The following is a 17,109-nucleotide window of genomic DNA, read 5'->3' as shown; positions in this document are numbered from 1 at the left end:
AAGAAACCTCCAACTTCATCATAACAAAGTCGAATTGTGGTTGAAAATATGACGTATCAAAGCAAATGAGACAAAATCTACCCATGTGACATTCACTCTTTGTAGAAGAAGTTGTCCCAGATTAAATTCGAATAATGATGAACTTCCACAAGCAGACAACGTTAAATATCTGGGAATGCATTTTGATGGACGTTTGACGTAGAAAAAAACATATAGTGACGAAACGCAAACAGCTTGGACTTGAAACCAAACCAAATATATTGGCTGATAGGGCGTAAATCTAAATTATCATTAGATAACAAGGTTTTGCTGTATAAGTCAATAATACTAAGGCCCTTTGGACCTATGGTATTGAACAATGGGGTACTACTAGCAAATCTAACATAGATATCCTCCAGAGGTTCCAGAATAAAGTGTTGTTATCCCCTTAGAACTCATGACGAGCGTTATTCGAAGTGTTAGTGCGAAATACTCTTGAGACAGTTAAATGTGCGCGATGACGGTGAAGTGCGTAGGTTCAAACACAAACTGCCATACGAACTGGTTAATAAACACATAGAGTGAGACTTAATAATTCCTGGAATAAGTTATAACAGTCTTTAGAATAAGTTAGGATAGTTATAAGTTATAAGTTGTACAACAGATCACTTACTGAAGTGATTTTCTACATGTCAGGATAGTTGTATTGTATAACGGAAATCATATAATAATACTGATTGCTTAATTGTTGAAGTTCTAAGAGATCAATAAAAAAACCTGGTCGAAATATTGTAAAAGGAACAAAAAATATATTAGTATTTTCGACGAAATTAATGAAAATTATAATGGAAATGCCCGTACTCTTTTTGTCCAACCCTCTCTCCCCTCCCCCGTGGGGTCTATTAAAATTCCGTAAATATTTCTTCGCGCTCCGGCAATCGTCAGAAATGATTATTATTTACTACGAACCTTCCCGCCTCCTTTCTCCTCCGATAGGAAGGCGTTGATCCTCCGGGTTAGGTCGGCGAAACTTCTCTGGCTCTCCTCTTTGTCCAGGGGCGAGTCCTCGTCGGGCCCGAAGATTTTCGGGAAGAATTCGGGCAGGAGTCGGCCGAGGACCAGGTTCGCGTCGGTGACGGTTAGAGGGCCGCCTTTCTTGTAGCAGGCGGGTCCGGGATGCGCTCCCGCTGATTCCGGGCCTACTACGAACATTCCGGATCTAGCATCGGGTAAAAATGGTCGATTTAAACGAATAATTCTTCACTGCTATGTGTAATTTCTAAAATGTTTGCAGAATATATAGTCAATTCAAAACAGTAGTAACTCGTGTGTCAATATGAGTCTGTCAAAAGTTGTAAATTCGATTTACAGTCAGACAATATGATCCTTCTCATTTTATTCTATTTAAAAAGAGATAAAATGCTGTTAAAGAAGTTCGATTCAAGACCCTACAATATTAGCTTGTTGTTAGCTGTATCAGATATCAAATATACGAAATGTAAGAAACGGTAAGTAGTTTTTTCAGTCGAAACATAATTTAATACAATTATTCCAGATAAAATTGTTAGTCTGGAAAGTATCCATAAAAAGCCAAAACATATACAGCTATTTGAAGGTTGTAGAACATCCCTTCATACACTGTTGTGTAATATAGGATTTAAGTGGTGTAAAGATAACCAACGAAGGGTTTTAATGGAACTTCCAGAGATTACTTTTAAAACAATATAATTTTTAAAAATATATAACAAAATCAAGGAAGAATTATTATATCAATTTATATATTTAAATGAGACATAAATATTTCAGAATGGTACATTGGGTCGCTCATAGCAAGATGATAATAAATATAGTGTAAAGACAACAAAAAGTGATGGAAAAAGGTAAACGTTGGAATAACTATCGATTAGGTTTTGTTAATTATAACATTTATTAATAATTTATTGCAGACATATAGCTCTTCATGCTGGAAACAGGAATAATTTTATTCCTGGTGCAGAATTACTGTTTTCCTCTAAGTCCAAGGGTGACTACCATGGAGAAATAAGCCATAACTTGTTTTTGCAGTATTTTGAAAATCAGCTTTTAAAGAACTTGGAGGAACCATCAGTTATTGTTATGTACAATGCACCATATCTACCATATATATAGTACACGGATGGGAAAATCCCAACAAATGCATCAACAAATGCTGCAATTGAGCAATGGCTTACAAGTACATAAAAGAGGTTTCGAGGAAATCATATTAAAGAATAAACTATTTCAAATGGTTGCTCGGTAAATATATATGAAATATTTAATTGCAATTTACGTAATTTACTTTTTTAGAAATAATCCTGAGAAAAGATCAATGGTAGATCAGATTACTGAACGTTATGACCACCGAATTATGTCTTCCTCCACTGCATATTTAATCCAATTGAGTTGATATGGGGTATTGCAATAGACATTTAGGTCGAGAAGACTATTCAAACCAGAACTGTCTGGATTTATGGAAAGAGGGATTGTCGAAAATAACACCTTCAGTTTGCTTGAGCTCGATCAAACACATTGAAGAAGAAATTGACAAATGGTGGAGTATTGAGCAAGTTTTCGATAAATTGGAAATAAACAGCTTAGTTATTACGTTGATTAGTGTTTCTGAAAGTGACAATGATTGAATAAAACTTAATGAAGGTTTGTTTATGATTCAATGCAGACAATTGCCAAGACAGGGTGATGAAACAGGAAACAACTAATGGAAGCTTTATAAGCATGTGTGTTATTTTTTAGAATATACATGAACATTTGGTTAACATGTATGAGGAGAAAAATAATACTAACTGCTTTGCAGATATTGTCATTAAGGAGAATGCAGTGATTAAATGTAGTTTTATCAAGAAAGATGTATACAGGTAGTAAAAGGACAAACTAAAGAGAAATATAGTAATATCATAATGACTTTACAAGGAAACATTGCATCGAAGTAAACAAGAACTAAATGTAATACATAAATATGCTCTCTAATGAAAGTAAAATACATTACTCAGATATACAATTGTTAATTAGGTGGATTAGGCCTTTAGAGAGGATACCACTACATAAAAAACGCGCCTAGAACGCTACCTATACTAATGTGGAAAAAAGTTCACTGTATATATAATGAAACAACTCTAACCTATAAATTATTGTGGCTGTATAATTAATTGTAGTATTAAGTTCTTCGATAATATGTGCATTAGATGTACTATAATGTTAAAATAAATTATAATACATAATATTTTTACTTCATTATGTTATTTATATTAAAATGTTGTTATGTCAGAGCCAAAATGTACTAAAACTCAGAGTTACTGCGGCAACATTGCGACGTTTTGACAGGTCTCCCGTGTCACTACTGTTTTGAATAGTCTATATAGATTAATCTGCTTAGCGAAGATGTTCCTTCCCTTTTTGAAGAAAGCGGGGCCACCAGGAGGTGTGAAACTTGGGACAGTTAAAGCTCATATAGTGGAAGAATTTTTAGGCTTATTTATATTTTTGGCATTAATTTTATTCATGTTATATATCAAATACATTTCTGATCGTATATTGAAAATACTGTCAAAATAAGTTCTAGTAATATTAACATATAATTTTTAAGTTATTCTTTTTAGTCTATTTTAGGAGAAAAATTATTAACTTTATAAATTATGGTCAAATTTCGACCAGCCGGCGATCACTAATTGTTATTAAAAGTGTTAATAAGTGAACATAATTACCCCAGACACTAAATAAGTACCAATGAGTTCTTCTAGATTAATATCTAATTTATATCAATAAAACAAACCTGAAGAAGAGCATGGAGCCACCACCGGCCGCTACCGTGTTGACGTCCAGCTGAGGTGCTTGTATAGTGACTCCAGCGGTGGTGCTTTCGTAGACGTGTTCGTAAGTACCCGCGAACCTCGATACATCGGTTGAAGTACCCCCCATATCGAACCCAATAACTGGCAAATCGGTTTCCTTTTGCCAAGTGGTGACGGCATATCCAACAACACCTTGAACAAACCATTTGAATCAATATAAAATCACATAACCAGTGAATATAACCAGAATATAACATCCTTCGGAACATCCTGTTATAAAAATGAACTGGGTGAGATTATAACCTTCAAGACAATGCATCTCCTTTGTAATTCGTTGTCTCTAAGTAATAATAATGATCAAAAATACATGTGCAATTTTTGGAATTATTGAACATAACATTCTTCGGAATATCTTGTTAAAAAAAATTAACTCGAAAATATTATTTTTCGTGACTTTTCAAGACAGCAGTATGCCGATGCATCTGATTTCAAAATTCACAATTCTTCATAATTCGAATTAAAAGTTCAATCAATATAAATTTAAAACTATGAACTTAATTCTGTATACATAACAAAACGCTATTCTGCAGTACTATTAAAAATTAACATAACGTCATTGACCATGGCCAAGTCTAGCGCCAGAACAAATTCCGAGAATATTGTCTAAAATTGATTGTTGTGCCACAAAACATTAATGCTGTACGTCATCTTACATAGCAAGATCGTTGTGTGACATATCGGTGATTAGGACATCCTTGGATACTTTATGGTAAGCATCAAATAGATATTGCATGATCAATTCAACGTGAAAAAAACGTAATATAATGTAAAAAGTACAACCAAAAGCTACCAAAATCGACATAGCTTCGTCTATGAATCCGAAACAAAAGAGAAACAAAGCTTGGTCTTCAAAGACCTTCAAATGGTTGCCTGTTTCATGACTTATAGAATAAGTCATATAGGAGGATCAATTCTGGATACCATTTTTACAAGAAGTTTTCGGATAAATTCGAAAACATCCCAAGAAAACGCCATACAGCCTTGATTTAGCACCCGATAATTTTTTTCTTCGGCGCATAACTGGAATTTGTCCACATATTGTAAAATCTGTGGAAACTACATGGAAACTACATACTAGACACTTCTCCTTCAGAAACGCTTTTTTAATATCCTCAAAATGAAACTACTACCAAACTCAAAATATTTGATAAATATTGAGTCAATTGACGTTGAAAAATAAATTAACTACCCAACACTGACAAACGATATATTAAATATTAATTAATGGTCTTCAGGTATAAGTAAAGTAGGAAAAAATTTTAAGCTTACCTCCAGCTGGTCCAGACAATATTGCTCTGGCACCGTTAAAGTTCTCCATCGGTGTCAAGCCACCATCGCTTTGCATGAACAGCACTCGAGTACCCCGCAAGTTATTCTTGAAGCCTCTACAGAAACCCTCCACATAACGTTTCACGTGCGGTGTCAAGTAGGCGTCCGCGCACGAAGTAAATCCTCTAGGAACCATACGTACCATGGCGATGACTTGATGAGACAACGAGATATGTTTGAAACCTGGACCCAGACACACACACATAAGTTACCGAGGTAGAGAATTGATTCTCAGTCAACATAATTACCAATCTCCCTGGCTATCTCCCCAATTTTCAGTTCATGACCAAAGTAAGTATAACTGTGCGCCAAGGCCACCGCTACGCTGTCGATTCCTTTCTCCTTAACGGCAAGTAGGCTGCGTCTGACTTCCTCAACGTCTAACTCCTGAGTTACGTAGAACTTCTCGCCTGTATGACCCTCCACCGTCTTCCATTGACGGGCCAGCTCCCCCAACTCGCATTTGCCATCCAAACGCGGGATAACGCGACAGTTCACCTCCACGACCTCCGAGTATAGAATCTCTGGTCTACGAATATTCTAAAACGGTGACGAAGGCATTCTAATCTATAGTCTATTCAAAGTTTATTTGTATATGCGTCATCGACATTTGTGACGTCAAAACGTCGTCATGTTGCTACATCAACACTGAGTTTTAGTTCAGTTTGGCTTTGACATACAACTAAATTCTATTCTAAATAAAATAATTGAACAAAAATGTTATCAAATATAATTTATTTTAACATTATAGCATGTCTAAAAACCACAGTTAACTATACAGCCACAATAGTTTATAGGTTAGAGTTATAACCTCTTATCACTTTTGCTTTCAAGAATTTTTCATACGTCTAATAATCGGACGACTTTGACAAACTCATCCGTTTACGTATTCGAACTCATCAGATAGTATTGTATCTCTTTTTAAAGACACTAGAATAAAATGAGAAGGAAAATATCGTCTGATTCTAAAACGAATTTACAAATTGCGGCAGGTAATACATTAAACATTTTGATGAAGCTTATACACATAAACTTTGAAAAGACTATAGATAATGTTGTTTGTGTATTTGATGAGTTAAAATTCTAATGCAAGTTATGGCTGATAACTATCGATACTTTATTAAGATAGCAACTAAACCCTTCACTGAGCCCAAATTAGGCGATAATAAATACTGCGACGTCCTAACCCAATTGTTGGTTTTGGTTTCAATGAATTGAAAGTGGTGATTTCGATATCAATAACAAAGAACCAACAAAGAAGTCTGAAAGACTAAAAAGCTCGAAGACCATGAACCTCAAAACTTATTGGACAAAAACCCAATTCAAACTCAAGGAATCTTCGCACCACTTGGTAGTTAAACCAAAATCCCAAACAAAAATAGCCACGATGACAGAGAGAAAATGATGACAAATATTTTGATTAATATAATAATATACCACGTTTTCTAACAGAAAACTTGTTAAAGTGAAAAAATTTTTAAAATACATCTAATTGCTTAAAAGAACAAGACAATAGAAATATGCAGCTCATTATACATCTAATTCCAGTTAAGTTTCCCAATAGTGTATTACTAGTTATCTATATTTTAAACATATCACAATTAAATCGCCTGTTTTATTTTCAATTAAAACAATAGTTAATGAAATATAACGTATTTTAATCAACAATCTACGCATAAATTCGCCGATATAATCCCAGGATGGTGGCAGAAATAACAGACAGCAAATATGGGAATAATTCATATCGAGTCATCCAGCCGAGAAGAACTCGCTCGTATCTAGAATACGCAATTATTTTATTTGGAACGTTAAGGTGGAATCTGGCGTGTACATCGCATGCAAATAGGGGAATATTTGTGCGGCGGCAATCGGGAACGACGTACACACAATGGAGAGCATTCACTCGCTTCCCTCGTGTATCGATTCAAAACGATACCTGTTCCGGTTTGAAGTTCGACAATCTGCTTTCAGACTTTTGATTTACCACCTTTTAACCCACACGGCACCCGTAGCGAAATAAATTCTTCCCGTCGATTTAAATCGAGTGGAAAATACGAGTAAAATCGATGTCCTTTAGCGAATAATAAAATTAAATTAGAAATATTTAAAATTTAATTAAAAATATACCTTGACTAAAGATATGCAACACATTATACACATGTGTACTACTCAATTTTTTAAATACGTATTGCTGCTTTTAATTCAGATCATTAATAAAACTCAATGTTGATTTTCTTTACTAAATTCGAAATAAATCTAAACAAAATCAATTCTATAATCAATTACAGCTTTATTATGAAGTGCATGCTGTGATACTAATTTGACAATCTTGACATCGACAGATTTGTTTGACAGTGACATATCTGTCGATGCAATAGGAGAAATTAATAATTTGAAAAATTATTACTTCAGCATCTTATTGATGTTATCTTCAGTAGAGCTAATTACATGCTGCATATTTGATGTAACACATGATACCAGTTTTTTTTCCTAAATTCGAAATAAATTTAAACAAAATCAATTCTACAATCAATTACAGCTTTATTATGAAGTGCATGCTGTGATACTAATTTGACAATCTTGACATCGACAGATATGTTTGACAGTGACATATCTGTCATACATGCAATAGGAGAAATTAATAATTTGAAAAAATTATTACTTTAGCATCTTATTGATATTTTCTTCAGTAGAGCTAATTACATGCTGCACATTCTATGTAACACATGATACCAGTTATCTCTATTAAACCAATACTTTTAAAATTATTTATAAATATAATATTAATATATAAATATAATATAATTATATAATAATTATTTATATATTAAATGCTTTTAAAGAAATTGTACATTTCAAACTAACCCTTGTATTGTATTGCTTGCTCTTTATTGATGAAATTACTATTACCATTCAAATTTTTTCCTGTTCAAATATATAACCTCCCAATTATTGTATAACAAAAATATATACACCCAGTATTCTGAGAATAAGTTACAAATGTATTTATCATTCGTCCTATTTAATAAAAAATTAAAGCGAATAAGGGAAAATAGCTTGATCTTTATGCAAACAACAATGTGCTTTTTCAACAATGCTTTCGAAACATATTATTTACATTATTTAAAAATACTATGACACAGATTTGAGCTAAACTAAATAATACTTTCGTAGTATTGTTGGTTGCCTGGTGTTTTACATAATTTGACATTAAATCTAACAAAAATTAAAAAGTAAATAATAGCCGTAGCATTCAATATATACAGCATTGCCTTGTATTTAGAAAGTAGTTCATTAAACTTAAATAGAAACAAATAAATAACAAAAACCTGACGTATATTTACTTACTAGGTCAAATATTTTCGGCCTTGCTTGGTTACCGATCAAGAGAATATCGCGAAAACCTTTATTGACCACAAAAGCCATTTTTTCGCCTTTCCTCTCCAATAGGGCGTTCGTGGCTACCGTAGTACCCATCCTGATCCACTCAACCAACGAATTATCTACGTGTCCATCCGAGTCGACAGCTCTTCCAGTCTCCTACATTACATATTCGTATTACCCAGGAATTAATAATTATTTAATCATACCTCTTGCAGAATCCTTCGAATCCCCTCGGTAGGGGCATCTTTGTAATGTTGCGGGTCTTCGGACAGTAGTTTTAACACTCTAATCTTGCCATTCGGACACTTAGCGAAAACGTCGGTAAACGTACCGCCGCGATCTATAGCGAACCTAAACTTTTGTTCCATGGCCAACTCGATGCGGTGAAATATATTTGGAAATGAAGACCTGTAAAGAAATCCAACCGCTCAGTTTTATCTGACTGCAAGTGAAAAGATAATAAAACAAATATTTATTGAAAAGAGTTTATTTCTGGATCATACATAATCTATTCAACTGTGTCTACATTGTTAAAATTAGTTTTGTTATTATATTATGATGAAACGATAAGACGATAATGCGCAAACTATGTTTAGTATAATAATCTTATAAATATTCCTATAAAAAACAAATGAAAGGTTCACCGAAGATATGAGCGAATACTTTTTGCGATAAAAAGAAGCCTTGATCAATCAATGTTGCCGGGAGCGGTTTGACCCGACCTAAACTGATCGATCAAAAAAAGAATGAAACTTAATTCGATTAAAAACAAATCACTCAAGGCCCTCTTCAACAGCGTGAAAACCTCCGAAATCGTTTTAATTAAAATTATGTATTTATTTATTCAGACCAAACATATTATGTTAACAATTGTCACAGTCAATTTACGTTATCAGTATCTGATAACAATTAGCGTCGGGCCATTATTGTGTCAATATCGCAAGGCACTGTTGTCAGTTGTTGAAAAAGTCTTTAGGCGAACATGTCAAAGTCAAATTTGTTTCGAAAAAATCCCAATGGAAAATTAAAAAGTCACTCACCGCAAAATCCGCGAATTTTGCGCTTAAAACCGAGTACCGTTAAGAGTTGATAAATCCGTTAGGTAATATTGTTTAAAATTTCGCAAGTGATAAAAAGGGGGAAGAAATGAACAAAAAATGCGCTATGACGGGCCCGGCCTGCCAGGCGCGAGCCATTCGCGAGAAACCGAGCTCATACGACACAGGCTACGGGATGGAGACGAAGGCGGACTTAACCTCCGAGCCAATTTGGCAACAAATTAAGACTTATTACGAAACTACCGGCAAGAATTTGGTGATCAAGGACCTGTTCGCGAACGATCCTCAGAGATTTAAAAAATTCAGGTACGTTCCATTCATTTTACCCAAAAAAATCGTATTATCAGTCACTAGCCAGTGTCACCTTTATTTGACCTTCGCGTCTATACAAATTTCGACGATTTTTTTTAAATATTTATGTTTTTCTATTAGATTTACATACTGTAATCCAAAAACTAACGAAATAAATGGACGCTTAATATTTAAACTTCGATTAATAAAAACTTACCTGTTATTAATGTTTTATTTCAATTATTTGTAGTTTATTTGTACAATATTAATTTTCTAATGAAATCACAACGCATTATAATCAAGGGAACACGTTAAATAACATTTCTCAGATAGCATATTAATGACCTTCGCTAGCGTCACCAAAAAATATATTAGGTTATTTGGTCAATTTAAATCAATATTTTCAGTTTGAAGTTGAGCACTCCAGAAAATGGTGATATTCTTTTCGACTACTCGAAGAACCGCATCGATGACGAGGCACTGCGCCTTTTGTTCCAACTGGCCAAGGACCGTAAGGTAGCCGAAGCAAGAGATGCCATGTTCAGTGGCCAAAAAATCAACTTTACCGAAAACAGAGCAGTGTTACATATTGCATTGAGGAACAGGTCCAACACACCCATTCTTGTGGATGGAAAAGATGTCATGCCAGATGTCAATGCAGTACTGGAACATATGAAACAGTTCACTAACTCTGTTCTAAGTGGACAATGGAGAGGGTATGTTTTAAAGAAATAAAAAAATTATTTTTCTACTGAAAAATATTTACTATTTAATCATAGATTAGTTTATGTTAATATAAGTTACATTAATGTTACCCATGACATCACACAAGTTTAAAACAATTACTGTAATGGTGACCTACTTAATGAATCTATTTTTCCACTTATTAAACCTAATTTAATAGATACTCCGGTAAACAAATCACTGATGTGGTCAACATTGGTATTGGAGGATCTGATCTTGGTCCTCTGATGGTCACTGAAGCACTCAAACCCTACAGCAAGGGTTTGAGACTTCACTTTGTCTCAAACATTGATGGCACCCACTTGGCTGAGACCTTGAACAAGGTGGATCCTGAAACTGTACTGTTCATCATCGCCTCCAAGACGTTCACCACACAGGAGACCATCACCAATGCCACCTCAGCCAAGGAATGGTTCTTGGGCTATGCTAAAGATGTAAGAATGAGAGTAATATTCTAGATTAAAGTGAATGATACAGTGAAATTTGTTTGTAGCAAGCTGCTGTGGCCAAACATTTTGTTGCTCTGAGTACCAATGAACCCAAGGTCAAGGAATTTGGAATCGATCCAGCCAACATGTTTGGTTTCTGGGATTGGGTTGGTGGAAGGTATTCCCTTTGGTCTGCTATCGGTCTCAGTATTTCTCTCTCAATTGGTTTTGAGAACTTCCATCAATTGTTAGAAGGCGCTCATTATCTTGATAAGCATTTCCAAACCGCACCATTGGAGCAAAATGTAAGACCACTCAACTATGGCTTAGTTCGGTACTAATATTTTCTGTTTCACTAGATACCTGTTATATTGGCTTTGCTGGGTATCTGGTACAGTAACTTTGGTGGATCTGAAACCCATGCTCTCTTACCTTATGATCAGTATCTCCACAGATTTGCAGCTTATTTCCAACAGGGTGATATGGAAAGCAATGGAAAATACGTCACCAGGAATGGCCGTGTTGTAAGTGATACTATCGGATAATTAGAAAATAGAGGTTTCAGCGTATTTTTATAGGCAAATTATTCAACTGGTCCAATTGTTTGGGGTGAACCTGGTACCAATGGCCAACACGCCTTCTACCAACTGATCCATCAAGGCACCAGACTCATTCCTTGCGATTTTATTGCTCCGGTTCAAAGTCACAATCCTATTGGGTAACTCTCCAGCTTCTACAATATTCAGAATAAATCATAATATTTATTTTTCTCTATAGCAACTCATTGCACCACAAAATATTGCTGGCAAACTTTTTGGCGCAGACAGAGGCCCTGGCAATGGGGAAAACGACCGAGCAAGCCACCGCGGAACTGGAAAAACAAGGTCTGAAAGGAGAAGCCCTGCAAAAAATCCTTCCTCACAAAGTATTCCAAGGAAATCGCCCTACCAACAGTATTGTCGTGAAAAAGATCACCCCCTTTACTTTAGGTGTTCTTATCGGTTAGTAGGAATCTTAAAAATATATATGTGCCCTGTATAATGTATATGTTTACCTTTTCAGCAACCTACGAACAAAAGATATTTACGCAAGGTGTTATTTGGGACATCAACTCTTTCGATCAGTGGGGAGTTGAACTGGGTAAACAGCTCGCCAAGGCCATTGAGCCCGAGCTGCAGGATAACAACCCGGTATCCACCCATGACAGTTCCACCAATGGACTGATTAACTTCATTAAGGCTAGTCGCTAAATTTGCATCGTAAAAACTCATCAAAACCCATAAGTGTACGCCCTCACCTGTAATTACCCTAGGCTAAAAGTTATCGTTTATTAACAGAAGTTTTTTGGTCAATGATAGCTGCAGATAGTGGATCTTACCTGGTATATATCGTCTTAAAAATGTGGCATGGTAGAAGTAACGGCGACGCTACATAGCAAACAAGCACTTCAGTCAGAAGAAACTTTTTATTTCATTTGTTATTCATTTACACGATATTAGTCACTTTATACTGTGTTTTAGATTAATATATTATTTGGTTCTATTTTTAAATGGATTAAAAATTGTTTGAAAACACTCATTGCATTTTATTTTTTTGGTAATGATTCCCTCAACTATAAAAACTAATTTTACAATACAATTTTAAGAATATTTTGTTTTAAAGTTGTCAATACTAAATGAGCACAGTGTATATTAAGTTGCATACTATTTGAAGTAAATTTTAAGGATACTGTGTTTAGGCAATTTCCAAATAACTTAACCTATTTTCTTACCCTGACATTATATAAAAATGAGTGGAAAAAATTTTGGGAAGTTCCTTTTCGATAATTCAGTTTTAATAGTATGCGTTCCATTACTTGTAGGTATTCATTGGGGTTGGTATAAACTCCAACAGAATCCAGATGTAGCAGAAGAAAGCCGTGAACGTAAAGCGCAATATAAAGAAGTAGAATGGTTTAAATGTATGTTTGCAAGTAGTTATTCAAGTGTATTTTATTTTGCAGGTAGTTGAACGCATGAACCCAAGATACGAATCTAATGAATATGCTAGCAGATAGTAACAGAATGTATTTTAAATAATTGTTAGTATTTGTATATACATGTAATAAAACTGTATATGTTGCATTATAAATGTATTTTTAGACTTATTATCAGGTACTACACACAAAATTAATATATATATATATATAATATATTGTTTTACTTTTGTATTACTGTATGTATTACTATGTAACTTACAGTTTAATGTATACATGCTAAAAATTGTTTAATCATTACCTAAATCTAACATCATTCTATTTTACAGGTAACTATTTGCATCTAAAATATACAACTTAGAGAAACATATAAAATAAAAATTCATACATAATACACTCCATGTTCACTCCTTTGGGTTTATATATAGGTGGATAATAAAGTTAACTATAACAAATTATTCCTTATTTGTGAACATATTTTATACCTAGAGTGTTATTTTTTAGACTTCATCAACACTAGACACTATATCTCCAAATAATTTACTGTTGAAATTGTGTTATCACATATAGATACTTGTTTATTGTACGCCTTTTTTTAAATAAATTGTGTTTATTTAAAAAAGTTCAACTTTTGTCAAATGGTCGGTAGATGATCCAGCTTAGATTTGGTAGTTTGACTATTTTGTTGACGGTTGGGGCTTATAGATTTGGTTCCTAATGATAGTTGAGGTAAGGACATGGAACCACCATTACTAGAATTCTAAAAATATACCATTTATTAAGAGGATTAATAAAAAACAATGGGGAGTACCCTCGATTTAACTCTTATGGTTTTTTCATCCTTGGGACTCTCATTCTCGTCTGATTTAAAATTAAACTTCTCGAAGTACTCGTGATTCATTAGTTCGGTGCATGTCCATCTCTTTGACGGATCTTTATCGAGACATTTCTGGAATACCAGGAATGATTAGAAACTAGTATACGGTAAGTTTTGAATAATCGTCTATAAGTAAAAAAGAACTATAACCTTTAGGAAGTCTATTATGACAGAACTACACATGGGTAACTTGATTTCAAGCGGAATTAGTTGTTGTGGAACTGGCAGTATAACGCCTTGAAAGAAATCATTAGTTTTGAATGCCTGCATATGCCTTGGTAACAAGTCGCCCACTGTGCATCGAATGAGATAGAGCTGGTCGACGTCAGATTTTCCCGGCCACAGAGCTTCTCCTTTGATTAGTTCAGCCATTACGCATCCTGGAAATGTTATTCTTATTTGTTGTTAGGACAAAAACGAGTTGTGATAACCTATTGCCCATATATCTACCGGAGTTCCATACTGTGTATCACCAACTAACAGTTCCGGAGCCCTGTACCAGCGAGTAGCGACGTAGTCGGTGTAATTCTCACCAGGATCTAAAATTAACGATTAACACTGCCTTTACGGATTATGGACGTTCTCTCTTACTCAGCATTCTGGCGAAACCAAAGTCGCAGAGTTTTACGATTCCGGTGGCAGTAAGGAGAATATTCTCCGGCTTGATGTCTCGGTGAATGCAACCGTGTTGGTGACAATACGAAACACCCTGGATGGTTTGCCAGATGATCTGTTTCACCATCTGATCGGGTATTCCTCTCGGATACTTCTCCAGCTCATTGAGGACGGTCTTTTCGCAGAACTCAAGCACCAAGTGTAATCTACGTTTGCGTCTGAACACTTCGAGAAGATTTACTAAATTGGTGTGCTTTAAATTCTGAAAAAAATCACGATATTTTTCAAGTTAGCGGGAATTATCTCACTGACTAGCTACCTTAAGAAGCCTTATCTCCCTCAAGGCAATTTTTCTGATTACTGGGTCTTCTTCGCTTTCGGTGAACTTTTTTATAGCAACAATTTCACCAGTGTCTCTGTTCTTACATTTATACACCACGCCGTAGCTTCCTTCGCCGATTTTACTGATTTTTTCGTACCTTTCCATTACCTTGGATGATGTTCTAGTCCTGAAAGAGCATACGTAATGAAATAAATGAATATAAGTTTAGTTTTCCGTAACGCTTCACCTATTTCATATGTTTAAAAATGGATTTTTAAGACAATATTATCTGTTTCTATTCGATATGATACTGAAATGTCTTATAACATAGAAGGCTGTGGTTAGATTTTGTTTTGGTTGTTTAATTTCTCATTTGAAACAAAATAAATCAAGTGAGAAATTAATATTTCATGTGTTGTTTTCGATGACCCAATTTCATTATTATTTCATTTTTGGTCACTGGCCGAGGTTTTTTACCTACAGCTACTTTATACCTGCTAATTTTTTATAGTCCTTATTATTTTTATCGATTTCCGATACAAAACAAAAAACGATGTATTGGAAACCTTATAGTATTTGATTTATTTTTTCGATAAATATTTGGTCCAAATAAAGCAATGTTAAAATGCAGTTTACGTTGCTAAAGGTGTATGATGGTAATTATTTTAAAATAATCAATAGCAAACCCTATAAAATTATATATGCATTTGTATTTTACTCAGTCAAGGCCTTTTCCTAGTACTATTTTATTAGCAATGATTTGAGATTTGTTCGTGATGTTTCACTGCATTTTATCGTATTGTTCTTGCTAAATAATAAAAACCCATTATTCCGAAATTGCATGTACAAGAAATGGTTTAACCTTGTCTGACATAAACGTATACAAGTATGTGAATTAATGTCGTTAGAAGTGAACAAGCATCGCTTACCTCTTCGAAAGCAATTGCACTTGATTTCCAAATAGCCAGAGTCTGTTGCCGCTAATCCATCTCTCCATTAGATCATTATTGTCGCACTAAACACTGTGACGGTCCCATCTGGTGTTGTGTTTATTGTGGGTCGTCATAGCGACGGGTGAATTATTGATATACGGCTAATGTGATGAACTGTATACAGGTATTAATGTTTCTGCTTCGAATATTTCCTGTTCGTTGCGTAATTTGTTGATATTTTGTACGGGATGATGAAAGGCTCTTCAATAACCTTTCGTTGAAATATGGTCCTAATTCGTTACTAGTAAATTCCTTCAACTTCAAATAAATAATAATTAACTTTTGAGGTGTTTTTAGTTAGTAAGGTAAAACGTTATATGGATATAGTTAGGTTAGAACGTTATTTAACACAATAATCAATTTGCCTTAATTAATTAATTATAAAATTTTGTTAGGGTGAATTAAAAAAAGACAAGCGACATTCTAAAACATTTATTAAAATTTGTATCCGTTTAACAAACGTTCGCTTCCTCATCAAATAAAAAATATAGTTCTAACCACCTTAAATTGTCATAGTTTATACAAAGAAGAAAAATTATTGACGTATCGGGATAAGATTGAATTCGGCGTTCAACTGGGATATTTACAAATAAAAGCTGAATAACTGATATCATTTGTTTCTTCGCTATCTTGATATGGTATACGTTTTGGACCCGATTGCACTTTTTTAGTTAAATTGTATCCATTCGTTGATTTCGTTTCCAATACACACAAGGGTTGATTTGAAGAAATGTTTATGAACTTTTGAAAATTTTCAGTTGATACAATTTCTAACGTATTTATCTTGAGATTTTGTAATGTTATAACGAAATCGGTGACTTCAACATTGGATTTTGTTGTAAAAGCACTTCTTGTTGCTTTTCAGTACTAGCTAGATTATCCTGGCTTTGTTCCTGGGGCATTTTCTTATATTTTTCTATTTTCCATTGTTTCGATTAGTTCTTCAGCTTGTTCAATGATTTGAAATTATGCTGTTGGAATAATTTCTCTGTAACTTTAATTATCCACTTCTGATATTCTAGAATTTTCTTCAACTTTCGAATCGTTTTTAACGCTAGCTTTATGTTTGTTTTTGTTCCCTGATTAATAGAGTGCTTCTAATTGCTTTTCAGTACGAATTAGTTAATTATGATTTTATTTTTTATGCATTTTTGAACATGCTGCTTTGTATTATTTTCCATTTGCGAGATTTTTCTATTTTAAATAGGCCCTAACTCAAAATACGTTGTAT

General features: G+C 34.2%; 4 protein-coding genes across 5 annotated transcripts in view; 2 read left to right on the top strand and 2 right to left on the bottom strand.

Annotated features, from left to right (window-relative positions):
- Positions 1-10,278, bottom strand: part of LOC143200758 (5-oxoprolinase) — a 134,368-nt gene extending 124,090 nt beyond the window's left edge. The window contains exons 1-7 of one of the 2 annotated variants that reach the window (XM_076411367.1): positions 10,143-10,278; positions 8,783-8,984; positions 8,541-8,732; positions 5,441-5,732; positions 5,133-5,375; positions 3,785-3,995; positions 949-1,198 (exon numbers count right to left, since the gene is read on the bottom strand). In XM_076411367.1, coding sequence (XP_076267482.1) covers positions 949-1,198; positions 3,785-3,995; positions 5,133-5,375; positions 5,441-5,732; positions 8,541-8,732; positions 8,783-8,944 — 1,350 coding nt within the window. In that variant the 5' untranslated portion in view covers positions 8,945-8,984; positions 10,143-10,278. Of the gene's footprint in view, positions 1-948; positions 1,199-3,784; positions 3,996-5,132; positions 5,376-5,440; positions 5,733-8,540; positions 8,733-8,782; positions 8,985-9,616; positions 9,739-10,142 lie in introns of those variants that run through there. The other variant, XM_076411368.1, reaches the window with a different exon arrangement.
- Positions 9,723-12,671, top strand: Pgi (glucose-6-phosphate isomerase). Its single transcript, XM_076411369.1, has 8 exons — positions 9,723-9,940; positions 10,333-10,641; positions 10,830-11,103; positions 11,163-11,402; positions 11,457-11,621; positions 11,676-11,815; positions 11,875-12,098; positions 12,160-12,671. The coding sequence occupies exons 1-8, from the start codon at positions 9,723-9,725 to the stop codon at positions 12,345-12,347; spliced, it is 1,758 nt and encodes a 585-aa protein (XP_076267484.1). The 3' UTR covers positions 12,348-12,671.
- A 176-nt stretch (positions 12,672-12,847) lies between these two features.
- On the top strand, positions 12,848-13,286 carry LOC143200761 (uncharacterized). The gene is made up of 2 exons (XM_076411371.1): positions 12,848-13,041; positions 13,100-13,286. The coding sequence occupies exons 1-2, from the start codon at positions 12,886-12,888 to the stop codon at positions 13,151-13,153; spliced, it is 210 nt and encodes a 69-aa protein (XP_076267486.1). The 5' UTR covers positions 12,848-12,885; the 3' UTR covers positions 13,154-13,286.
- A 290-nt stretch (positions 13,287-13,576) lies between these two features.
- On the bottom strand, positions 13,577-15,985 carry LOC143200760 (cyclin-dependent kinase-like 4). The gene is made up of 7 exons (XM_076411370.1): positions 15,816-15,985; positions 14,884-15,073; positions 14,541-14,826; positions 14,381-14,488; positions 14,100-14,329; positions 13,884-14,021; positions 13,577-13,832 (listed from the first exon to the last, which is right to left on the bottom strand). The coding sequence occupies exons 1-7, from the start codon at positions 15,881-15,883 to the stop codon at positions 13,707-13,709; spliced, it is 1,146 nt and encodes a 381-aa protein (XP_076267485.1). The 5' UTR covers positions 15,884-15,985; the 3' UTR covers positions 13,577-13,706.
- Positions 15,986-17,109: the final 1,124 nt, after the last annotated feature.

Source organism: Rhynchophorus ferrugineus, unplaced genomic scaffold, assembly GCF_030347505.1.
Source record: "Rhynchophorus ferrugineus isolate W39M unplaced genomic scaffold, kcgeb_rfMv2 rfM8, whole genome shotgun sequence".
Lineage (NCBI taxonomy): Eukaryota > Metazoa > Arthropoda > Insecta > Coleoptera > Curculionidae > Rhynchophorus > Rhynchophorus ferrugineus.
Note: the sequence above shows the minus strand (reverse complement) of the source record. Positions and strands in the feature narration are given on the sequence as shown.